Source organism: Eurosta solidaginis, chromosome 3 (genome assembly GCF_040869045.1).
Source record: "Eurosta solidaginis isolate ZX-2024a chromosome 3, ASM4086904v1, whole genome shotgun sequence".
Classification (NCBI taxonomy): Eukaryota; Metazoa; Arthropoda; class Insecta; order Diptera; family Tephritidae; genus Eurosta; species Eurosta solidaginis.
Genome location: NC_090321.1, coordinates 85,027,481 through 85,054,068, shown reverse-complemented (window position 1 = coordinate 85,054,068; position 26,588 = coordinate 85,027,481). Strand labels below are relative to the sequence as shown.

General features: G+C 41.7%; 1 protein-coding gene across 2 annotated transcripts; it reads right to left on the bottom strand.

Annotated features, from left to right (window-relative positions):
• Nucleotides 1-14,911: 14,911 nt before the first annotated feature.
• LOC137246499 (borealin-like) lies at nucleotides 14,912-16,852 on the bottom strand. 2 transcript variants are annotated; one of them, XM_067777600.1, is made up of 4 exons: nucleotides 16,355-16,852; nucleotides 16,187-16,295; nucleotides 15,527-15,941; nucleotides 14,912-15,464 (listed from the first exon to the last, which is right to left on the bottom strand). In XM_067777600.1, exons 1-4 carry the CDS (start codon nucleotides 16,574-16,576, stop codon nucleotides 15,269-15,271), a joined length of 942 nt encoding a protein of 313 aa, XP_067633701.1. In that variant the 5' UTR covers nucleotides 16,577-16,852; the 3' UTR covers nucleotides 14,912-15,268. The 2 variants fall into 2 exon arrangements, with proteins under 2 accessions (XP_067633701.1, XP_067633700.1); XM_067777599.1 differs by having other exon boundaries at nucleotides 15,527-15,953; nucleotides 16,355-16,850.
• Nucleotides 16,853-26,588: the final 9,736 nt, after the last annotated feature.

Here is a 26,588-nt window from a genome sequence, read left to right as displayed (position 1 = left end):
CCGCAATTTATCTGGGTGCTAATGGCATTTAGCGCGGTGGTTGTGCTATGAAGTTTTCTAAAGCCATGCTGATGACAGGCTAGTTGCAAATTTGCTTTGAAGTAGGCAAGCAAAATGGCTTCAAGCGTCTTGGCTACTGGCGATAGGAGGAGAGATATCGGGCGATATGACTCTGCTATGTTAGCTGGTTTCCCAGGCTTTAGTAGCGGGACCACCTTGGCCATTTTCCATTTTTCGGGAATGACAAAGGTGCAAAGAGACAGGTTGAAGCCATGCACTAAATATTTGAAACCCTCTTTCCCTAGGCTTTTAAGCATCGGCATGGCTATGCCGTCTGGGCCCACTGTTTTAGATGGTTTAGCTTGACCGATGGCATCCTCGACCTCTTTGGCGGCGATGGTTTTTGGGGACGCGCTGAATTTATGTTTATGTGCGTGTCTGTTGGCCCTCCGTCTTTGTCAACCGTAGAATGCATTATATATTGTCGGCTCGCGCATTTTTTCGCATCCGACAGCATTTTATCGCTAAAGGCGATTGAAATTTTGTCGTTGTGCTTAGACGGATTCGATAGGGCCTTAACATGGACCAAAGCTTACCCACACCGGCAGAAAGGTAGCAACTTCTTAGATGCTCCTTCCATTTCGCCCGCTTGTGTTCATCCACAAGCATTCTGATGCGTTGGTTTATATCCCGCCGGGATCGAGCTGTCTTATAAGGTCACGTTCTCTCGCTAAATTTGCGGCCTCCACAGGCCGAATTTCGGGAATTCTTCCGGCGGGAATAAAGCGATCCGAGGCGGATTCAATGACCTTCCGGAAAGCACGCTCCCCTTGGCGAGCATCAGTCGGGATAGGGAGGGCAGCAAAGCGGATGTCTGTAAAGGATTTGTATTCGCCCCACTTTCCTTTTTTAAAGTTTATGAAAGTGCGGTTTTCGGTGACGATGAAGTCGGCGGTACGCTCGAGCGAAATAAGTATAGGCAGGTGGTCGGATGCCAATGTTACCATCGGCTGCCAGTTGACGGAATTTAGGAGTCCTGCGGTCAAGATTGATATATCTGGCGAACTGTGACAGCTTCCTACCATACGAGTGGGGGCGTCTCCGTTTATTGTGCAGAACGTCGTTTCTTCTATTTGATCCGCCAACATCTCACCCCTGCTGTCCGCCTGCAAGTTTGAATGCCATGGGTCGCCCCCGTGAAGTTAGCACCCCAAAGTGCAGAACACCAATTTTTTTCGGAGTTCTGGGTTTATTTTGAAGAGTTCTATAGTTCCCTAGGGGTGTGAAAAGAGTTCTGCAACCCTAATATGTTTTTTTTAAATATTTTTAGGGTCCAGCTCCCGATTTTCTAGTAAATACGTAAATACTATCGTTTAAGTAAGGTTAGGTTAGGTTGAACTGGCCGGTCCATGAGGACTTGAAAAACCCTATCAAAAACCAGGACCTATGTTATAAAATAGCTCCGTCCTCTTGGCAAATACTAGAAACTTCCTAGGACTTAAGCCACTTGCTGCTTCTAGATCTGACCGCTGTATCACTGCTAATAGCTGGAGTATTAGCCTGGCAAGCGCAGGGCACGAGTACAGAACGTGTTCAATCGTTTCCTCCTCCAACCCGCACTTCCAACATCTGCTATCACTGACCAAGCCTAATTTAGAGGTATGTGACGCCAGAAGGCAGTGTCCAGTCAGAATACCCGTCATGAGTCTACAGTTCTCCCTTTTTAATGATAGAAGCAACTTTGCTAGTCTAAGATTGTAAGACCTATACATAATCGTCGACACTTTACAGCCCCGGGCTTGAACCCACGCCTTTCCCGCTTGGTCGATCATGTGCACCTTCGCCTTCGCTTAATCTCGCCCATTCTAATTGGGACGTCTGCGGAGCAAGCTTCAAAGGATGCGCCCTTTTAGCTAGTTCATTTGCTTTTTCATTCCCATATATTCCCATATGCCCTGGAACCCGATTTAGATGTATATTTCTTCCTGTACCGATTCTCTCCAGAGACTGCTTACGCGGTGGTAGTACTATGTAGTTTTCGAACGCCATGCTCATGATTGGCAAGACGCAAATTTGCAGTGAAATAAGGAAGAAGAATGGCTTAAATCTTGCCGTGAGTTTAGTCTCTTGGATCGCTGCAATGCGAATGTTATGCCGCTTCATAAAATCAACTATATCCATTATCTTCCCAGTTAATCCATTACAGTTTAACTGCAGTATTCTGAAGGGCAACGAGGGAGACGTCGTCACTATGGCGTAAGGGAGGCCAGGATGCAAGTTCTGTTGTTGCCCTGGGACTGGACGTCCATGGGTAAGTACTGGGGTAGCCGGTGGCAGCATGGCGCGATGTAACCCTTCGGGGGGATGCCGTTGCTGAGACCAGAACATCTAGGAAAGTGGAAGTGTCCAATACAGGAGCTGCGCTAAGGCACAGACTACGGGACGCCCTTGTAAAAGTTACGAGGACTTCGGGTTAGGGGTTAGAATATACCAGCGGTAGGTATGCCTGTCCTAAGAGGCGACGAAAATACCAGATTCAAGGGGTTGTGTAGCGCAACCTTTTCAGGTTGCCAGCGTAATATATAGCTTCTCCAAACCCAATTGTCTACCTCACCTTCGAGCGGCGAATCCCGTTTCACTAACAGACGAGGCTCTGGCGACCACAAGCTCCTCATGGAACTTGGGGATGGGGAGGGAGGGATGGCCTGAAGGTTTAATGTGGCCATATAAATCGTTCCCGAGATGGTCGGGCTAGCACCTTAATGGAGCTGTGTTACCGGAGAGTACCGGATCTGTATCCGGCAAAGGACCATCACATCGATAACACTCCCCAAAGCCTTCGGGGAGCAGCCTTATCGCTACAACAACAACAACGTCGGGTTTTAGGGTCTATCCCAGAACGTCCCGTCCGATACAACCATTCCTTAGACGTGACACACTGACAAGAGTGTGACGCATTCCCGCTGCAAGGATCTGCTGGGAGGATGACAATTTGTGGGAGGGACGCAAAAATTAAATGTGGTTACACTGAAATGACAGCCCTTAGTCGGGAAAATCCCGAGTCACTACGGTACATAGAAGGGGCTACCTTGGGAAGCGACCGGCCCACCTATTGATGGGCTATGTAATAAAATTAACAGCTGCCTTGCTGACCTTTCCAGTCTTTTTGCTTCCCGAATCCTGACATTGTCCCCTACCAAATCATCGGCGACCTTATTTACAACATGGGCATAGCAAATGTCGACCATATTGAACATGTTGTTGTTGTAGCAGTGCTTCGCCCCATCCAATAGGTGCGACCGGTCACAAATTGTCATCAATATCCTCTAACGGGAGTCCAAGGAAACTTGCTGTTTCAACAGGGGTGGACCATAATGTGAAGCGTGTTAGAGGCGTTGGTTCCACATTACAATTAAAAAGGTGGTTGGTGTCATGTGGGGACACATTGCAAGCAGGTCATACATTTTGTATGTCGGGGTTGATTCTGGATAGGTAAGAGTTTAACCTGATACAGTATCCTGATCGAAGTTGAGCTAGAGTGACTCGCGTTTCCCTAGGGAGTGTGCGTTCCTCTTCCGCGAGTTTTGGGTACTGTACTTTGAGAACTGGATTTCCCTGGGCAATACCTGGCATAAAGGTCCGACGCTTGTTTGTTGAGTTCACTGAGGACCTGCATGTGTTTTTTTGCTTCATACCGCTGAGTTCTCAGGTACCGTATTTCTTCATAATGCTTACGGAGATAACTCCTTAAGCCCCTGGGCGGTGTTGGCTCATCAATCAGATGTCTGTTGGGATGCCCAAGTTTCTGGGTATTCAACAGGAACTATTTGGTTAGCATCTCATTTCTCTCCCCGATGGGAGTATTCTCGTCTCATTATGTAGATGGTGTTCTGATGACATAAGAAGACAGCCCGTGGCGGTTCTGAGAGCAGTATTTTGGCAGGCGTGTAGCTTCTTCCAGTGTGTAGTTTTTAGGCTTTGCGACCATATAGGGGACATCCACATCGATGGCATTAAGCTACAGAACGTCTTGCACCCAAAAATACTGGGTGTGATGTTCGATAAGGATCTACATTTTGGCGAGCATGCATGGCCAATTGCATACTACGCGTCCCCGATATGGGCGCCTTAAGGTCGCTCACTGGAAGAAAATACAGGGCTACCAAAATACTGCTCTCAGAATCGCTGCGCCTTTTTATGTCCCCAGAAATTGGCCGAACGACCAAGATGAACAACTCATTACCTAATTGTAATAAGGACGATGATAAGAGGAGGACAGAGTCGCAAGCCAAGAACGACAAATACGCATTAAGCGATGCGTCGGACTCGGGGAGCGAGAGTAGTGCTGATTCAATGAACTCCGTGTTGGAGAAGCACACAAATGAAAACGGAGTAGAAGAGTGGTGACGGGTACGGAGCAAAGGAAGTAAAAGAGCTCTCTTGCAGTACCGTGCAGCACTAAGAATTTTACACCGCTTGGGAGCAGTGGTCGACCCAACAGAAGTGTAGATCGAGCGCTTGGAATGGGCCCATGAGGCGGTAGAAGTAGGTCGAAGACAGTTCAAAAGGTTTGATGCGAGAAATCCTCGGTTCTGCAACCGGTACGAGGAGGAAGAAGCGTCGAATGGCAGAATGAAGAGGCAACGTTCGGCGGAAGGTGACAAGCCTGCTTTCAAGAGTCAGAAAGGACCCAGTCCCAGAACCGCGAGGAAGGGACGTCGCATAGACAAGACAAGTAGGCCCAACGCTGTAAGACAGATGGGCCCCAATAGCGAGGTAGCAACTACCTCGAAAGCTGCGAGTCAGAGGGAAGTTCCAACTGCGGAAGTAGGAAATAAGCCAAAGGGAGATAACGCTAAGACTCCGGTTTTCTCGGAGGTGCTAAAGGGAGTTAACGCTAAGACTCCGGCTTTCTCGGAGGTGCAAAAGAGAGATAACACTAAGACTTCGATTTTTCCTGAGAAGATGACTGACGTGGCAGCAGTCACTGACTGTGGCGCTGGTTGATCGTAACAGTCCTTTCGGACAGACGACTACTGAAAGGTGGAGATCTGTAGAAAAGGAGCTTATTAGCTTAATGCTTAAGATGATGCGGGAACAACCAAGTAATCCCCTTCCAACCTTTGATTCGGGGGGATGGTATAATGGTGTGAAGATGATAGCGTGCGACAACATCGCGAGCTTGCGGTGGCTAGAGGCAGTGGTTCCAAACCTCCAAAGGCAAGGAACGCGCGGTTTGAGGTGGTGGATTTGCGCTTTAATCTCCACGGTACCGAAAGTTAAGGTATGGATACCATGCGTTATGAAGTCGGAGGATACACTGCGACTTCTGTAGAATCAGAATCCGAATATACCGACACAGGATTGGAAGGTACTTACTGTATCTCGGCCTACGGAGGAAAGTCAGTTCTACATCTTCCAAATAAACAAGCAGGCGGAGGATATATTGTACACGCAGCTTGGCAAAATGTCCTTTGGCATAGGCAAAATTGACATGCGACTCAGGAAAAGAAGTCCCAAGGATAAAAATCCTAACACGCTAGAGGTGGGAGAAGTCGAAAAGGACCTCAAAATCCTAAGAGAAAAAATACAGGTGGAGGTAGCCGACGTCACCACGAATGTGTTAGAAGAGGACCAACCGCCAAATGGTGCTGTGACTCGCGCGGAGGAACACCCGGCACAACAGTTACGAGAGGCTGAAGGGGCCTAGAATACTCTAAACCAAAAGGGCAAGGGGAGGACGACGACGTCGCGGCGAAGGTGCTGGAGGGGGACAAACAGCCCAATGGTGCTGCGAGTCCTACAGATAAACCTCCAACACAGTAAAGTGGCATCGAACGAACTCCTCCTAACCCTTGAGTAGGGTTTGTTTAACGTCGCGCTGATCCAGAAGCCGTGGCTCTCATCGGGAGGAAAGGTTTCTGAACTTAGCGCGCACGGGTTTGGCGTTTACTACGCTCAAACGGAAGGACGGGTGCGAGCTGTATTAATGGTAAGGAAACAGCTGCAGTAATATATGCTGCCTAATTACACTACTAAGGACCTCATAGTGGTGACCGTTAAGCAAAAGAATAAGCAGGCATTTATCCTGGCGTCCTGCTACATGGCCCATTCTGCGGAGGTTCCACCGATGGAGTGCAAAAGGATAGTATAGGAGGAAGGGCGCAAAGGGCGGTTGGTCATAGGCGCAGATGCAAATGCGCACCACAATGCGTGGGGAGGAGCAGATACGAACGAGGCGAATCTCTATGTTGTTACATTCTGCAAACCAATTTGCAGATAGCCAACAGCATCCCCCTAAAGAGGGTAGAGAAGGGAGGAACTTTTAGAAACCCTAGGCCAACGAACTGGACTAAATTCCTTTTATATATGAGTGTTTATTTAATTAATGAAATAAGTTAATTGTTACATTTTAAAGTTAAAGCTGGAGACATTGGTGCTTTATCGGTAACCGTATCGGTAACCTTTTAACAGCTGATTCGACCACGTTATGAGAATCAATGCAATCGATTATTGGTGCCGCTAAGGTCGTAACCGTATCGTAGCCAACCAATTGGTTTTTAGCTGGAGACATTGGTGCTTTATCGGTATCCGTATCGGTAACCTTATAACAGCTGATTCGACCAATCTTATGAGAATCAATGCAATCGATTATTGGTGCCGCTAAGGTCGTAACCGTATCGTAGCCAACCAATTGTGTTTTGGTTACCGTCGTAACGATAAACAGCTGATTACGTTAGGGATGCGGATACAGCGTTACGACATACTGCACCAATGACTCCGGCTTTTGGTTTACCGTCGTAACGATAAACAGCTGATTACGTTAGGGATACGACTACAGCGATACGACATACGGCACCAATGACTCCGGCTTAATGCGTCAAAGTGTATCAATTGAAAGATAAAAAAGTAATAAAGAAGATAAAGAATGTTCTGGCAACACAGTTGCCAGATGTATATATAAATAATTTATTGTCGTGGCGCTGCCATCTCGTTTCATACATAACATTTTTCCCTCCTTTGCAAGGGCTAAGGTGAGTATCCGACAAGTGCCCTTCTCTGTCTGGTTGATCGCCGTGGAATTTGAGGTATCCTACTTGTTTCGGATGTTGTATGCGGTGTCGATGTAGGATTTTGCCCTATTGTACTATTGGCTGAAGCAAAGCCTTCAAAATCGTCCGATCCCCACGATTCGTTTTGCGCCGTTTCAATAACCACCGGTTGCGTTATTGCTTCAGTGCTATCTACTTCAGCTGATGCCTCGGTTTCATTAGTGTTGTCTTCGGTTGACAGCCTGGACTTGTAATAATCAACTTCCCGAGCTGTTTTATCAGGTCCAACCGGGGCTTTGCGTATTTGGTCCACATGCCGTTTTACACTTTTCCCATTGAAGAGTGTTTCATAGTGCAGATCACCTAGACGTGCGTTTATGGTTCGCCTGAGCCACTTACAAATTCGTGGATTTCCAGACAAAAAGTAAACATTTTGATTTGTTCAAACTCTCTAATAGTTTTCTTGGACTTTACGTATTGCTTCTCTTCTACCTTCTTTGAAATTTCCTCTGGTCGAATCAGATTCAACCTTGTGCGCAACTGTCCGCCCCATAAATAGTAGTGCTGATGATGACCCTGTGGTTGCATGCGGTGCGTTTTTGTGTTGGCTCAAAAATTCATTCAAATTTGCCTTTAATGAGCTACTCGTAGTACCCATCGTTTTCCATACTTTCTTGACTGTTTTTACGCTACGCTCTGCTTGTCCGTTAGTTGCTGGGTGATACGGCGCTGAATATTTGTGATATTTAACACCAACTGCTGTCAGAAAGTTGTTGAATTTTGCAGAAGTGAAATGTGTTCCATTATAAGAAACGACAGTTAGCGGCACGCCGTAAGCCGCAAACACTTCGTCCAACAACGCAATTGTCGCCGTTGCTGTTATAGATTTAGTAACTCTCACTTCTAACCGCTTACTGTACGCGTCCTAGATTACCAGCAACTCGCTCCCTCGAAAGGTCCCGCATAGTCGATATGAATACGTTGCCATGGTCCCTTGGGGTATTCCCAATGATGATCCTGACTTTTTGCAGGTTTGTTTGCTTGTCTTGCACATGCATCACATTGGTTCGCAATATTCTCGATATCATTGTCTATACCCGGCCAGTATATGAATGAGCGAGCAATCCCTTTCATCTTAACAATTCCTAAATGCCCCGTGTGTAAATTGTTAAGCAGTTTGTTTCGATATTTTGGTGGAATAACAACACGATGTTCGAACGTCAAACATCCGGAGGACAACTTATAATTAACTTCTGGGGATTTGTACCCTGCCCTTTTCAAGCACCGGCCACTTTCCAGTAGTTTAATTATTTTACCCACTCGTTCATCTTTTCTGGACTCTCTTGCTATGTGTTCTGAACTTAGGGGTAATTGGTTGATTTGGCGAATCATGAAGTGGTCGAACTCATCATATTCGTCTAGATTCGTCATGGCTGTCTGCTGCAACTGCTTAATTTGTAATGATTTTGGTGGCCGAAAGTGGGTGCGTGAAAGATAGTCGGCATTCGCGTTCGCCTTTGGGCTCTTGTACACTACCTCGAAATCAAATCTGCTTAAAAAGTCTGCGTAGTTCGCCATTCTACTTATGCATAATACTGGAAGAGATTTGTCAGGTTGTAATATTTGTGACAATGGCTTATGATCGGTGATTAGTGTCCAATGACTCGCGTATAAATATTTGAAAAATTTCTGAACCGCCCACACAATTGCCAATGCCTCTTTGTCAATCTGCGGATAGCGTTGTTCTGTAGCATTCAATGTTCGACTTGCGTATGCAATTGGTCGTTCGGTCCCGTTCTCTAAACGGTGTGAAAGCACGGCTCCTAGTCCTGTTGGACTCGCATCTGTTGCCAGTAGTACAGGTTGTGTTGGGTCGTATAGCATTAACACTTGAGGTGTTTTCAGCAAACACCAAAATATCATCAAAAAAATTTAAAACATTTGGGACTCCCTGTAACACAATCTCCATTTTTCTTTGCCAGATAGCTGGAATATTTGCTGCTCCATATACCGCACGAGTAGGTTGTATTAACCCATGCGTCACTGTATTTAATGTCAATACATGCGCAAACTCATCGTCAATTGTTAAATGCGTATATGCATCTGTTATATCTAAGTGACAAAATATTGTCGCGTTTTTCATTTTATTAAACAAATTTTCTTGTTTTGGAATAGGGTGTTCGATGATCATTTTTGGATTGACAGTGGGCTTTTAATTACCGGTAATGCGAATACCCCCATTCTTTTTTGCTACTACGTGTGTTGTTGAGGCCCATTCTGAATGCTCCACTCTCTTGTAAAAACCTGACTGAATTTTACGATCTATTTCCTGGGCATACTCCTTTCTCAGCGCAATCGGTACATCGCGCGCTCTCGCGAAACCTGGTGTTGCTCCAGCTTTGAGCTTTACTTTTGCAGGTGGCCCACTCAACTTCCCAGCTGTCATACTGAAGATGTCCTCAAAACGTGTAATGAGATGTTGCAGTCCCGTTTGTTGGTTTGGCCATTCTCGGTCGCAAAGTGTATCACAATCTCCTTGGACGGCATACAAATTAAGTCGTCGTGAAGTTTTCCCCATTATCGCAGTTACTACGACCCGCCCAATGCAGTTCACCTTGTGGCCCGTATAGCTTGTAAATCGTCGATCTATCTTTAACAACCTAAAATTTGGTTTAATCGAACGCAACGTTTTGCAATTCATTACTGCACATGGTGCACCCGTATCTAATTCCATCTGAATTTGTTTCCCATCTATATATATAGGAATCATTTTTCTATCTACTGCATTGCATGCATTAACACTGTTTAGTTTTTGAACTGATTGACATTCATCCTCTGAAATCTGATCTAATTTGGTCTTGCACACTTTGACGATGTGGCGCACTCTTCCACATGCAAAGCATTTGGAATTGTTAAATTTGCAGTATTTTCTAAGGTGCTGCCCCCACATCCGTAACAATTGGACCCTTTCTCTTTTTCCCTCTGCATCGGGTTTTCACCACTCGGGTTTTTCGAATTTGTATTTCTTTTTGTTTTAACTGGTGCGTATCCCAGTTTATACGTTGGCTCGCTTGTTTGTACCACCTCTGTGCACTTTAGGTCTGTTGTGGCGTTTTGTGTTAATTCGATTGTATGCGCAATTTCGTATGCTTCAGCAAAGAGTTTTGGTTTATTTGCAATAACTTCATTACAAATAACAATTGCTCTAGCAGCATTCTATCTAAGAATTCTCCATACTCACAGTGTACAGCCGCTTCTCTTAACCGAAGTGCGAACTTGCAAATCAGCTCTCCCTTTTCTTGTTGTTTTGCCGGAACTTGATACTCTCTGCATACTTATTCCTACAGCCATCAAAATGGTGAATCAAGATATTTTTTATTTCGCTGTAGTTGAGCGAGTCTGGTGTTTTTGGGCTAACAAGAATTTTTAGCGCTGTATTAAGCTCTGCCCCCATGTGTACACGTACGAACTTGTGCTGTTCCGCTTCTGGAACCTTGCTCAACTGTAATGCCCAATCTACACGTGTGAAATAATCCTGTACTGAGTATTTATCTTCTGATGTGTATTCCGTAATACTAAACGGTGGCGGTTTGGGTAACACCGCACGATTTACGTTTGTATTTGCCGCAGCATTCTGTGCAGCCTCCTCCACAGCTCCTCGGATTGCTCCTGCTAGCACATCCAACACTGTTTTTAAATCCTCCGGTGTAAGGCTCATTTTTAAAATACACTTCTGACACCACTTTTATATATGAGTGTTTATTTAATTAATGAAATTACCCTTCAAAAAACGCGAGTACTCTATAAATAATGTAAGGAATACACCTTTGGGAGTATAGGACTGCTCCAAATCTAATCTGTATTCATACAAAAAATGTGCTCCATTTAACATTGCGATGTCCTAGGAGAGGAGTAGGTGATCCCACTCTCGCTTTGTTTGTGAGTATTCCATAGAGTACATACGTGAGAGTATTTTCCAAAGTACTTTCACTGTAGTACTCCATGGAGCACCCACAGAGGATCATATGCCAAATTACTAAAGAGGAATTGTGTCGGAAAGAATTATCGAAGTCAATTTAATTTAAAATGAAAGTAAATGAAGAGGGGCAATACAACTTTTATATTTTATACTATGAATATTCTTATGTTATTCAGCATTTGCGTGAATAAAGAAACTAATATAACCCTGCAAAAATCGCGAGTACTCCATGCATGCATGTATGGAGTACTCGCTATGGCCCAACCGATTGCTCCAAAATTAACCACAATTCATACAAAAAATATGGTCCAATTAACATTGCGATGTCCTAGGACTGGACCATATACTCCAGCTCCGCATTACGTCAGAGTAATCCATGGAGTACCCACAGTTCAATAAACATCGTGTAGTGATCACAATCGTTAAAAACGAGCAATGATCGGCTTACAATATGTTCGTGTAGAAACATGAGTTGGTCCATTGCTGCATTACAGTGGAGTATAATGGTAACTACTCCAGTGGACCACATGATCCAACGATTTTTGCAGGGAATACGCATACGCATACGTGAATAAAGAAACTAATATAACATAAAACCAGTGCGCTGTTGCATTTTATCAGAGTTGCCAAGGTAAAATTTTATTATTAGTTATTTGCATGCAATATTTTATTTTGGTAACTCTGTTCGATCGTCAACGTGTCGTTATCACTGTCGTTAAAAAACGAGCAATGATCGGCTGATGGTGGTCCGCAAACGCATTGCAAAGGAGTATTGTTAGAGTACTCCAACATGAAGAAAATGGAACACGTAATCCAACAATTTTTGCAGGGTAGTTAATTGTTACATTTTAAAGTTAATGCGTCAAAGTATATCAATTGAAAGATAAAAAAGTAATAAAGAAGATAAAGAATGTTGCCAGATGTATATATTAATAATTTATTGTCGTGGCGCTGCCATCTCGTTTCATACATAACAATTCCAAAAACAGGTAGAAACAAAACTGGGACAACCCAAAGAGGTTGCCAATGTGGAGGAACTGGAGGAGTCGAATGAATTCCTAACAAGGACGCTTATGACTGCGTATACCAAAACTTGCCCTCTAATAAGATTCAGAGGAAAAGCAAAAACGCCACGGTGGAGCAATGAGCTGAGTCTTCTAAGAAGACAGGTAAAAGAAATGTTTAAGCTCGCAAAGACCGCGGAAAGCGAAGCGTATCGGGACGAGTACAGGGATCTTTTGAGGATCTACAAGCGTGAAATTTCCAGGGCGAAGAGAATCTGATGGAAAAGTTTCTGTACGGACATAGAGTGCTCCAGCGAAACAGCACGTTTGGAAAAAGTCCTAGTAAGGGGAAACATACTCCAGGGACTAATAAAGAAAGAGAACGGGGAATGGTCACGTAATAGTGAGGAATCCCTTGAGGTGCTTTTCGACACACACTTCCCATCGGGAGACGGTTCAGAAGAGCCAGCAGACATCACTCACACTTCGATCACGGAGCGGGTAGTGGCGGGCTTGGTGACCGATACCAAGATCGAATGGGCAGTGAGGACGTTTTCTAAGTTTAAATCGCCGGGCCCAGATGGTATATTCCCGGCCATGCTACAAGTTTCAAGTATGGCGGTCGTGGAATGGCTTAAAATAATATTCGATGGGTGCATAAGGCTGAATCATATACCGCACTCTTTGAGAACTGCTCGTGTAGCTTTCCTACCAAAGGCGGGGAAGATCGGTCACGTGTATCCCAAAGACTATATACCCATCAGCTTAACAACGTTTCTGCTCAAAACCTTTGAGAGGCTGATAGATGTGTACATAAATTCCAACGTGGATGAAAAGCTGCTCACCACAATACAGCACGCGTACACCAAAGGCAAGTCGGTAGACACCGCATTGCAGAGGGTGGTAATAAGCATAGATAAATCCCTGGAATATAAGGAATATGCTCTAGGAGTCTTCTTGGACATTACCGGGGCTTTCAATATCGTTTCTAAATAGGCGATTTTGGATGGTCTTAATTACATTAAAGTACATCCAGCCTTAACCAGATGGATCGGCTGCATGTTAAATTGCAGGAAGATTACATCACAATGGGGATTGTGCGAGGCCACGAAATCAGTGGACAGGGCACGCCACAGGGATGGGTGCTATATCTGCTGTGGACGCTGGTCATCAACCAACTGCTCAGGCGATTCGATGAGGGTCCCGTAAAACTTACGGCTTACGCAGATGACGTTGCAATTGTGATAAGTGGAAAGTGCCTTCCAACGATTAGCTCTTTGATGGACCGGGCGCTTCGAAATATTCACACCGGGCATCAAATTTCGGGTTGAAAGTCAACGGGGATAAGATGGATATGGTCTTGTTTACAAAGAAGTACAAGGTGCCAAATTGGATCAGGCCTTAGCTAGGAGGGTTGACCTTACAGGAGAAACCTTGCACCAGGAATCATCCTAGACGGTAAGCTGTCATGGAAGCTCAACGTGGAGGAGAGGGCGAAGAAGGCTTCAACGGCACTTTATGCGTGTAAAAGAATGCTGGGGTGTACGTGGGGCTTATCGCCCTCTCCTTCTCATTGGGTTTTTACAGCGATTGTAAGCCCTATTCTATACCATGGAGTTCTTGTTTGGTGGAAAGCCACACAAAAAACAACATACCTCAAAAAATTAGAGGGTGTATGCAGATTATCGATTCTTAGCAGTACGGGAGCCCTGAAAACAACCGCGATGGCTGCAATGTATGCCATTCTGCACTTTCCACCTGTGGACCTGGTAGCAAAGAACATAGCATTAACAACTGCAACCAGGCTCGGTGCCTCGGGGCAGCTTGAGACGAACAGAATACCTGATTCCCTATCTGCGCTTCGAGGGAGATATTAAGGCCCCAATAGAGGTGGACGGTTGACGCAAGGGTGCGAAAATGGCGGATGGGCCGATACATGTGTACATAGATGGTTCCAAAGTAGTGGAAGGAGTAGGGTATGCTATACTGTGTTGATCCGGAAATAAGCAGATCCTATAGGCTGCCGGATGACTGCAGCGTTTTCCAAGGAAATATTAGCCGCAACCGTGTTAACTTTTATGTTGACAGTCAAGCAGCAATTAAGGCAATAATCTCGCATAGCACAGCATCTAAATGCGTGTTAGAGTGTAAGCAGTCTCTGGAGAGAATCTGGACAGAGCGAAGCATACATCTATATTGGGTCCCAGGGCATATGGGAATAGATGGGAATGATAAAGTGGATGAACTAGCTAAAAAGGGCGCATCTCTTGAAGCTTACTTCGTATACGTCCCAATTAGACTGGGCGAGATTAAGCGAAGGCGGGAAGTGCACATAATCGACCAAGCGGGAAAGGCGTGGGTTCAAGCGTGTGGTTGTAAAGTGCCGAAGATTATGTGTAGTTCTTACAACCTTAGACAAACAAAGTTGTTTCTATCAATAAAAAGAAAGGATTGTAGACTCATGACGGGTATTCTGACTGGAAACTGCCTTCTGTCGTCACATGCCTTTAAATTAGGCTTGGTCAGTGATAGCAGATGTAGGAAATGCGGGTTGGAGGAGGAAACGACCGAGCACGTTCTGTGCTCGTTCCCTGCACTTGCCAGGCTAAGACTCCAGCTATTAGGAGTGATACAGATGTCAGATCTAGAAGCAGCAAGTGGCTTAAGTCCTAGGAAGCTTCTAGTATTTGCCAAGAGGACGGAGTGATTTTATATCCTCGGTCCTCGTTTTTGGTAGGGTTTTTCAGTTTGGTCGTTAAAACAAACTTCTGGTAACACTACGGACTCAATCAGTCTATGTGAAGTCCTCATGGACCGGCCAGTTCAACCTAAACTAACCTTGCCAACGAAACTTAAAATCAAGTATACACATTACATACAAACATACATACAAATTTATTGGTTTAAACGATTTGCAGGTTGGTAAATCTGCAAAGCTATGTAGAATACATAAATGATTACATTTTCGATTTAATTGGATTGAAACATAACAGTAGGTTCCGAATCAGGATTATGTTTTAATAAGTTTTATCAACGTGCATTTGTTAATTTTTTGTAATGTTTTATCCGATTCCCTCATTAAGGAAAATCCTTTCATTGTAATAAAATGTGCATAAAATAGCTTCCTTTTTCTATAAATGCAAAAATGAAGATGATATATATTCTATAATTTAAGTATAGTATTGTTTTGAAAAAAGATTATAATTTAATACGAAAAAATGAAATACGCAATACTATTTTGATGCACAGTTGCTATCTGCTAATTTCATGATCAAATTAAGATTATCGTGCAAAGTTTTTATTTGATTCAATGTATCTTGATCGATTCCATCAATTATGTCTGATTTTAGGTCCTCTAACTTTTTTGGACGTAAAGAAAATACACCATTTCGTGTTGGAATGTTCACGTTTGCATATTTATCTGGCATTCTGAGGAAAATAAAAACAAACGAAATAAGATGATAACAAATTGAAATAACCAAGATACTTACACTTGAGCTACAACTGGGCTTCCGCATTTAGAAAGTACAACTTCACCGGGTTTAGGCCAACGTAGAAATGCAGCCGCCGGAGACTGAGCTGATATTGTGGCAGAGTATTGTTGTCCAGAGATTTGTGATGAGCGATCAGCGCTAAGTGCCTTTGAACGAGATACCGTCGGTGTACGCATTTTGCTGCGAGAGGTATGAGTATCCATAACAGCAGAAGAGCTTGTAGTAGGTTTTACAGTTGAAACTCGTGCCAAATCATCGTTAACTGAGCGGCTGCGACGTGGGCGTCTGGCTCGAGCTGAGCTTAGCGGCCCTGGAGTACGCCCCCGTTGAGTTTGTTTTATACTTGATTGCCTGTATGCAGATATAATTGACGTAGAAATGCCAATTCCACTCCCGCCGTTTGAGCTATCCTCTGTAAGGTAACCTTTTACCAATTTTTGTTTTGCAATATTTTTTTTTTTTTTTTGTTTAATAGGTCATTTGAAAGTTATGTGATGAGCGTTGTTGTTTTTTAGTTATGAATGTACATGACAGTTTAGTAGTTGAAGCCAAGTTTAAAGCGAAAGAAGAAACGAGAATTTCAAGATAATCAGAAATTGAAACCATCACCATATACATACATTCATATGTAGGATATATTTGTAAGTTAAGAATTACCTTCATCATTTGGGTTTAATTGTCTACTTGAAGTAGGTTTAAGTCCACCACTGTTGTTGACAGCTAATGTGTTAGTGAATTTTTTGCAATCTTCGAGCTTAGTCAAGTTCTGTAAGATGCATACAAATATAATATGAATTTTTAAAATACTTCGTTGCTGATACATACCATCGCCAATAGATCACCCATTTTTAATTGCAAAACACTAGAATCTGTACCCAGTAACAAAACATATAATTTCTCTTCAATAGCTTTTATTTGTGATCTGCCCTTCGCTTCTAACGTATACATATATCCATCGCAAGATGCCTCGAATTCACGCAACTTTTCCTCGCAACTCGATGTCTCACGGAAGCGTTTAGTAGACTTGGAAACTTTTGTTCGCGGCATTTTTTTTTACAAAACCCCGCCTTAAATATTTATAACTTTTTATGCCCTTTTGGTGTTTTTAAAATGGTGAGATCGTTGTTGAGCGTTGATAATTGTGTAGTTGATATTGAAATTAGCTGGATAATTGACTTTCGAACAAAATTAAATCATGTTCTACGAGATAAGTCAGAAAAATGCCATTTTAAATAAAATCAACCACAACGTAAGAAAAAAAAATTATTCAGCAAGATTCAGCAAAAGCAGGGTTGTACCGAGTATCGGAAAGCATTCTGTTGCAACTCACCTCGCGTTCCAATGGGAAGAGAGTTTAATGACGGAGCCATGCAAGGTGGCGGCATGGTGACATAGCTACAAACATAAATAAAAGTTCCATGTACTTTGGTTTGGGAAACATTGTGAATGACAGCAAAGTGTGATATCTTCTGCATAGACGTCAAAATTCCAAAGTGATTGGATCACCTTAGTCATCATTCACAATGTTGGGAAATTCGATGAACTATTGTCAAAATCGTACTGAGCCGGAAGTTGATGTATCAAATCATATAAAAAAAAAGTACAAATCAGCTGTCCAGTGCTGGCACCTTGTATAGTTCCACAATGGAGAGTTTTGTGTATTTAATATTAAGAGGTCCGGCGACTAACAACATGATTACCTGAATTTAGTATGGTTTAGTGCAGTCGGGTGGCTTAGTGACAGGTATTTGTTGTCGGCTACACGTTGATGAAAACCAAAAATTTTTTATTTTTTTATTTGACGCTTGCTTATTTGATCATCGCGGGCTGCGATCAGGGCTGCATTTATATTATTTTATTTTAGCGTATATGTAACGTAAAAACAGTTAGAAAAAAATTAAGAATACATTTTTTTACATAAAATTTGATAAAACAAAAACATAAAATCATGCTATTACAAATGCTGTGAGAATGAGTATGAAAAATAATATGTTTAACATTAGAAGTAATTACATACCTAAATTAGTAATGAGATCAAGAGTAAATGCAATTACAAATAATAATAAATACATTCGATTAAAAATAATTTTTAGCCGACCATACGTAATTCTTTTCATTTCCTTGTGGACACAACTCTTTTGATGGCATTATGCTGTTTATAGTTTTAAAATCTAGATTGTTTCTTAGGTTCTTTTTAATCAATTACCACAGGGGGTCAATTCCGTAACTGTGAAAAACTGAAAAATGTACACTCATTGAAAACTCATTTGCACACACAATTTACACTTTAAATTTTCATGCGATCTTGTAAATTATTAGGGGGACTCATGTAACCGTATAAATGCCTTATAAAGTGTGTAAACGTATAAATTTATCTAGTGCGTAAACGAGCTGTCAAATTTTGTATGAAAAATCATTTACACAATTTGTATAAATTTACGCGCACATTTCATTGTGTAAACGCGGTAAACTCAAAGGAATGCAACCTTGCAGACATTACAGCAGGCATTTTCATCAGAAATCTCCAATATCAGCTAGTAAATGCGTTTTAGTTTTGATTTTTCACTTAATCTTGGCATTTTTTAATTTGTATAACAATCAAAAAAATTTTGTTCGGCAATAATACAGCTGATAAACAATCAAGTTTATCAAGAGTATTACTAGGTGCGTTCATATAACAGCGTGTGTAAATGGATATAATTTTACACGTTATAAGTTTATATGCTTTCATGAGTCCCCCTATTGTGTACATTGTTTTGCTGAATGAGCGCTGAATGTAAGTCTTATGTCAGTGAGAAAATATTCATCTAACGCCATGAAAACAAAAACGTCATTCTGCAACAGTGCGTATGAGTTTTGAATGTCAGAATAGTGTACACTGGCTGCCAACAAAACTGACGAAGTTTTTATCAGTGAGTTTTTTTGTTCACAGTTTTGCTTTACAAAATCAGAATTTCAAAGTTTACACAATTTCTTGTGTACATTTTAAAACTCACAGTTAGCGAATAGGGCCCCAGGTAGAAGCATAAGTGAAAATGCAACCCTCCTGTGTATTTTGTTGTTGCCGATGGAACATAAACTGTCAATCGGTCTTTCAATTTTTTCTGTCAAAAGTGATGGAAGAGGAAAAATGTCACATAAAATTTTCGTCAACAAAGCCAAACAAAAAAAGAAAAAAGTTGGTTTGCTGATGAAGCTGGAGGAATAACGCATTTTTAACAGAAAAGAAAGGTAATTAACTCATTTCTAAATGATATTTATTTAATTTACTGTTATTATTTATTTCCATATAGCAGCTGAATCATTTCTTTAACGTTTGCAGCACACCAACTCTTGGTAATTCTACACGACAGCATCACACTGATAATACGCGTCCAAAAATATCGAGAGAGGTGTTAAAAGACGCGTACAGTGTTGCCAGGTGATGCAAAAAAAAAGGTTAGAAAAGGCTAAATTTAGTAAAAAAAAGAAGCTAAAAAAAGGCCAGAAATTTTTTGGTTAATTCATTAAATTTTTTATATTTTAGTTTACACATTTGTAAATAAAAACTTTTAAACATAACTTAAGCATAACTTCCTGTTTCAAAACATATCAGGCACATTTTCCTTGACTAGCACATGGAATTACTTTAAATGATTGCATATGTGTATATACATAAAAAAATATTACAAACTAATTATTTATATAAAATATTCCCCGTCTGAAGAATCAGAAGAGCTTAAGTCTGGGTATAAAGTTTGGCTATTTACCACAGATATGAGATCATCGGTAATTTCAAAGTCATTACAACATTTAGATAAGCGTTTTAACGAGCATCTAATATTAAGCAGGCATTAAGCATTTTAATTTTTAGTTTGTTCCTTAATTTAGTTTTCAGAATTTTATTAATTCGACAAGTTCTAAAAAAGGAGGTTCGTTTAATGCATTTTTATGTTCTCGGACTTCCGACCAAAATTCCATGGTGGAGTGTACATTTTTTCATTGTATAGTTATAACTTTTCGCCACTGCAGCTCTATTAATGGTATTTGACTTGAAGAATAACTGTACTTCTCTTTTTCAAAGTAAGAAAATACATCTGGCTTTAAAATGTTCAACGAATTTTCAGCAGAAAAAGAATTAATCTTTTTTAGAGAACTCATATTATTAGGTATTAGGTGTTCACAGGAACTATTGAAATTATTTTATTTTAGAAATTTTTAAAAATAAATTCGGAGTAAAAAAGGCTAGAAAAAAGTCAAGAAGCTAAGCCCAAAATTTCGAGGCTAAAGGCAAAAAAAAAGGCTAAATCTAGCCTCGAAAAGGCTAACCTGGCAATACTGGACGCGTATTGACCTCGACAACAATAATCCGAAGGCGGAGGTTAAATATTTTGTGTCTCTCAAGAGATATTTGCAATTGAAAATTTTCATGTGGTTATTGCACAAAAAAATTGTGAACATAAGTGTTTTGCGGGGATATAGTTTTGGTCTCCAAATCGGTGTTGGACCCACCCAGGGTGATTTTTTACAAGCGGTGCCGAAGGCCGCCAATGCAGAAAGGTGTTATGCGCAAAAATAATATGGATCACACCCCGGTTTTTTGGGAATATCTTTTGAACGAGCTAAAGTTTTTCTTTTCCGCCTTCGACTATTGTTATTGGATTTGGTGTTGCATGTGATGTTGCACTCAAAGAAATGGAATATGATAAGAAATATATAGATTTTCTTTCGAAATGTTTATATGATCACATCACTTCAAGATTATCACATGGTACATGTAATGGTGATCCATAGCAAACGTATAGTGGTTTATTAAATTTATCATTACTGATGGCCTTAAATGATGTGGTGTTGTCTAGTGTCTCAGCATGTACTTCAGCATCATTGGAACCTTTGTAGGTACTATGTGCGATTGGAACTGATGAGGATTTGGCACATAGATCAATAAGGTATACGAGCTTACCGTACTGAATTGTGTAGTTAATTTGAAGGTAATTTATTGTTAAATTTTTATAGGTTTGGTATTGGTCTTTTTACCGCCATTGAAGTGGTTGATTATATTGCCGATAAATGCATCAAACATGTCGAACGTTTACGTGAAATGTCTGCATTATGGGAAATGGTGCAAGAAGCAATTGATTTGAAAAATATCCAATGGTCGCAACATTAATTTTGTTTATTATGTATGAAAAAGCGACCATTTTGTATTGTATGCATCTTTTAACGTATGTATTTATGTATTTATATTTCAAAGCTATTTCGGCTATGCAGATCATATTGTCGTAGTAGCAGTGGCCAATAAACTTGATCTGCTCCAAGCATTATGTAATGACGCCGTGGGGACAATAAAGGAATGGTTGACGAACATGGGGTTGGAGATGGCTAGCAATAAGACAGAAGTTCTGATGAGCTCAAAGCTGGAAGCTACCCGTCAGCTATTATCCAACGTAACCAGCTCTATAATATTATATGCAGCACCAGTATGGTACAGATCTAAAATGGTCCACCAAAAAGATATACTAGCAGCCCACCGCATTACTACTATACGAGTAGCATGTGCTGTTCCGACGACGCGATCCATGTTTTATTCAGGAAAATCCCAGTAGATCTACTCTCAGGTGAAATGGCCGATCTGTATGGCATTGATTCAGCCGACCATCTGAAGATGCTAAGTAGATATTGAGCGGGCACGGTGGCTTCAAGGAATATCTACATAAGCGTGGGATAGAGGAGGATCCTTTCTGTCCAAGCTGTCCGTCCGAAATGGAAAGCGCAGAACATGTAATGTTTCACTGTCCTCGTTTTCACGGCGAAAGACTGTCTGTAAACAGAGTTTTTGGAGGGAACCTTCCATTAGGAATTTAGTTCCACGAATTTGCGGACAAATAGATTGTTGGATTGCTGTGAGCAAGATGGCCTTTATAGTAATTACGAAATTGATGCACGCCGAAAGGGAGCGCAGAGAAATGCGCATACGAAGTAGTGGCGACTAAATCGCCTTTCCCCCCGTGACGTTATGCCTAACGGCGGTCCCACGAGGTACGGACACATGAACAGGATTAGCCTGGTTTAATTGGGCCACTTGAGGGTAGTGCGCTACCACAACGTCCAATAAAAAAAGACAAGTTCCGTCGTGCCTGGTGTTGTTGGGTGAGCGGCCAGACAGCAGGGTGCAACAAATGCACCTTTCAGGGGAAAATTAGATGTAGCAAACGAGTGTATTCTGTATCATATGATCAACTTGGAGACAACCAAACGTTTATTTTCCTGTCCAAAACAGAACTGGTGCACGGCTCCGCTGCTAAAGAAGGATAGGCGTAGTCATATCAATTCGTTCCCGGGTTAGTCGGGGAAAGCAATTTTAGCATTAATTTGCCGTTTTCAATTTGAACATCCATTCAAGAACTTCGCATAATAGATTAAACAGTCATCTGTATTTATTTGTTATTGTGGCACGTCTAATTTACTTCGTAACATCAATCAATTGTCCCCTGTTATAATTTTATGTTCTCTATGAATGCAACAGCAAAGTATCTTTGGGTACCCCTGCCATCGGAAGATGCATAGGCATGGTGGAGGTTCATTTGAAGTTACTTTACCAGGTCCTGATTCTAGTTATCTGAAATTTCTCTTGTGCCTTTGACCTCTCAGAAAAGAGCTAATTGTGGAGCCCTATTTATGGAACACTTTTCGGCTTATATTAAAAACTTTTAATCTATTCTTACTGATATGAGTTTCTTTTTCATTCTAGGTAATTTCATTTTGACGATTTGCGGATAGAAATATCCCAAATATTCCAGCTGTGGCTGTAAGAACATACATTTGCTCAAATTAGAAGAAAACTGCACGGTTGAGCACATCCAGTACCTACGTTTATACTAGGAGGAACACCACACTACCTTCACGGGGATGTAGCCGCCGATCACGTTGTTGTAAGAGCTTATTTTAATTATGTTATTCATAAACACTGATTCTAATATTTTGTTTTGGTTTTTACTTTAGAGTCAACCGGTTATATAAGCGATGTCAGCTATGCCTGTAACTTAAGCGCCTTCAGATGTAATAGTTACCGCGGACGCGGTCACAGGAGTAGTTCACTACGTGGGGATTACACTAATCAAGGACTTTCAATATCGGAAGGTTTTCCAGCACCATAACAACACCAACAATATGTGCAAGCACCCGAAAAAATTGTACAACAAACGTTAACACCATATCAGCAGCCAGCAACAACAACAACAATCGCAACAACTTGAAACTTCTAAACAATTAATGACTGGTGAACCACCAACATATCCGCAATATGCGCATCCATCAACACCAACATATGTCGCCTACTTTGCAACACAAAATCCAATGATTCATCCCGCGTCAGCTGCATAATAAGTCACTGGTACACCGTTATATGTTTCACATATTGTTACGGTCTGCTGCTACGGTCTATGGCTGCGATCCACTTAGGAGCGAGTTCACGGGAACACGCCTAGCGGTGTGGCGAAGGTTGCGATAAATAAAAATATCGAAAAGAGAAAAAGATAGACCGGCCATCGCTAGAAAAAATCTTTCTTTTAGCATGAGTTTCCGGCCGTGGAAAAAGTGATCCAGCTCTCAATTTGCGACAAAAATAAAACAAATACCCAAAAAACACGGACAACAACGGCCGCGGTCCCCTTTGCGTAAAGGCTTAAACGCATTGCAGCTGCAACGTGAAGTTACGTAATTTAACGACCCAGGAACATTCGCACTCGAATTCGCAACAATTGAACAAATAGGAAATATTGAACATTGGAAGCACAAGAACATCTGTACAAGCAGCCGTTTGCAAGGACGAAAGCCCAGTAGCAGGCATAAACGCAGAACAAAAATTCACACAAAATGCTCAGATTGCAAAGCTAAACACGCTTTTGCCACTTCTCCCACAACGTTTGTGCATAACTTAAACTTTCTTGCGTCATTCTTGAGTTTCTGATTTCTTCCTGTGCTTCTATTAACTGCACGCTGCTTGCCGTTCAACGGAGACCCACATACTATCGAAACTCCCGTATTGAACAGTTTGGAATCTTCCATTTTTTTTGCAATTTCCTGCGGACCATCACAATACAGGGTCAAGCGAATTACGAGAAGACTCGTAAACCAACACCTCCGCCTCCAGGGCCAGCAGGACGCGGCAGCGTAATACGACGGAAGCCGAATTTAACGCCGAATCATTTCGAAGTTTCATTGCCACCAGGTACACTTGATCACCTCAGACCAAAGCGCAACCACCAACAACACTGCCAACACCCACCTGCAACGACCACGACAACGGCAGAGCAATACGAAGGGCCTGCAACCTGACTTGGGTGAGTTCGTTCCAAACGAAAGTAATATTAATTACCAAACTAAACGCTTGCTCTTAGGCACAATAAATTAATTTTTAGATGATTACACTTTTTTTTCGGTAATACATTTATACTTAGAGTGTTTATAAGTTGTAACTAAACATTTAAATATGAATTTTAGTATTTAAGGAGTGGTGTTTTTTTTTTTACTTTTAGCACGCGCTCACAGTAACATTAACTTTTAGTTTCACTACATTAGGAATTGGTTTATATAGATGTATATAAAAGTAGTACATACATATAAAATTGTTGCACAGTGTGGCGCGCGTCAACGCATTTAGGATGCTACAGTCTTAACTCTGCTAGAGCACAGTTCCAGTTGATTTATTTATTTACATACATTTGTTTTGCGTTTTCTTACTGCTAAATATTGTTGTTAAATTTGCCGAAAAGAAAAAAAGTTAGTAAATATGCTAAATCTTAGTACATTTTCACATTTCTAAAGCTTTCAAATATGAATTTTGTTCCGAATTCCCATTTCGGAAAGATTTGAAAGAATTTCAACTAATTTTGGAAATGTTTAAAAGAATTTCAACTAATTTTAGAAATGTTTAAAAGAATTTCAACACATTTTGGAAAATGTTCGAATGCAGTTTATTGTAGCACATGCAAATGAAAATTTTAATCAGCTTGGAAACCTGCTGATGTGAGAAAAGTATACTTAACTTAATTGAACACAATCTAATTAGATAATCGTAAATTAGGAAGTAGGAAACTAAAGTTGCAGATAGGTCGGAAATGAGAAAAGCAAAATTATTTAAGTTAATAAATTTAAACTGAAAATAACTAGAAACTTAAGTTTAAAATAGTTTAAAATAAGGCAGGTCTGACTATGTTAAACAAAGCCAAGGGTAGAGATAATTTTAATTAAAACTACCCTTACTTAACTGGATAAGAACGAAAGAAGGGGAGAATGAATTGAAATAAGGAGGAAATTTTTAATTAATAAGCAAAACTAGGGAAAGAGAAGAAAGGAACTTAAATTTAAATTCTTTTCTGGTATCAGTAGTTTTGCATTCGCTAGTTAGCGTGAACATCAAATATGGCTTTTTATTTCTTTTGAGCCTTTGGCATATTTATACTTACCAGCAATTTGGATGGAAAAAGGTCAATTTTATTGAATTATTTTGAGGTTTTATTTTGAGGTTTTTATTGTTTAATAGGAACGTGTAGACAAAAATGTAAAATCACCGGTTAGGGTAACTTATAAACAAATGGAAAATGTTTCAATATTTTGTATTTTTATTGTTCCTATATCCTAGTAATGACGTGTGAATAAATTTTGTAATAAAATGGGAATGCTGACGTCACCATTTATTTTGAAGGCACTTAGGGAACCAGGTAAGGGGCCACCGAAAATTAGGTGCGTCGGTGGCCATGGTTATTTGAGGGTGGGACTAAGCACCGGGCGTCGCAACAACACCCTATGTATATTCGGCCCTTTTCTTTTATTTCTATTTTCAGCTTTTTTTTATTTTGATTTTCAGCGGTTTTTTTTGAGTTTGATTTTCAGCGTTAGTAACCGGCCATGTCCGGTTCGGTAAATTTTTTTTGCGGTTATTTGAATTTGAATTTAAATTTTTGAATGTTTAACGGTTTGTCCGTGGCATCCGGTTCGGCCGGATGTCGTTTTAATTGGTATTAATAAGCGTTTTGAGTCGGTCTCTGCGCTTCTGTTAGGTTTTTTTTTGAATTTGACAGCTGCTCGTTTTGATAGGCATGATATGACTTTTTTTCTGCTTATGGCGCAGGAACAGTAAGGTTGGCAAGGACCCGCCCCAGCCGACAATGACTAGCCACTGTGCACCAACACATCATGCCGACCGCCTTCCTTACTGCTCCCTTGTAAATGCGAATCCATAACAGATGGCGCCCAACGCGGCGCCTGAAGCGCTGACCGCGAGGGTCAGTCGGGTCAACCTGTGAGGTTGACCATCCCACCAGTCCGAGTGAGCAGCCACAGAGCTGCCACCTACGTTGCGGTGGGATGGTTAGACAGATCAGGTTGTCCGGGCTGGTCATCGGGGGCAGTGGCCGAAGGAGCCACGTGACTTCACGTCAGTCTCCGGATTTTTTTTTATTTTCACCCGATGAGGCAGTGCTGCACGCACTGGATTTTTTTTTGTAAGTGGGTTTTTATGTTTCCGGATGTTTTGTCCGTTAGTCGGCTTTGGTATATATATGTCCGCTAATTGGGTTTCAATTTTTTTTTGTAATGTAAAATTTTTTTTGCCGAATTTGTTTTGTTTTGTGTTGTTTGGAGTGTGTGTAGGTGTTGATAGGACCCCAGCTCATCCCACGTCTCAGGTGGCAACACATAGCGCCACCTGGATTGTGACGGGTTGAGCTGGGATTCAGAGAGGCACTACTTCCTGTCCCACCAGACTGGGGGAGCGGTTCCGAAACCGCTCCACCCATTGCGACGGAGGCAGGAGGGGTGTCCAGTGAGAATGGACGGGCGGCCTCAACACCCCCAATCAGTCCCAGGGGCAAGCCCCCTGGAGACTGCCCCTGCGTTGCGGCTGGGCGTGTTGAGACCGACCCGTGTGTGCCTGGAGTGACCCTAGTGACCCCAACCAGTCTCGGAGGGGGGCCTTAAGACCCCCTCGCACTGCGGTTGGGAGCACTAGGGACAAGTATGAACGGATTTATGTAATTTTTTTTTGTTTTGCCTGTATCCCGAGTGCCTTCGGAAGGGG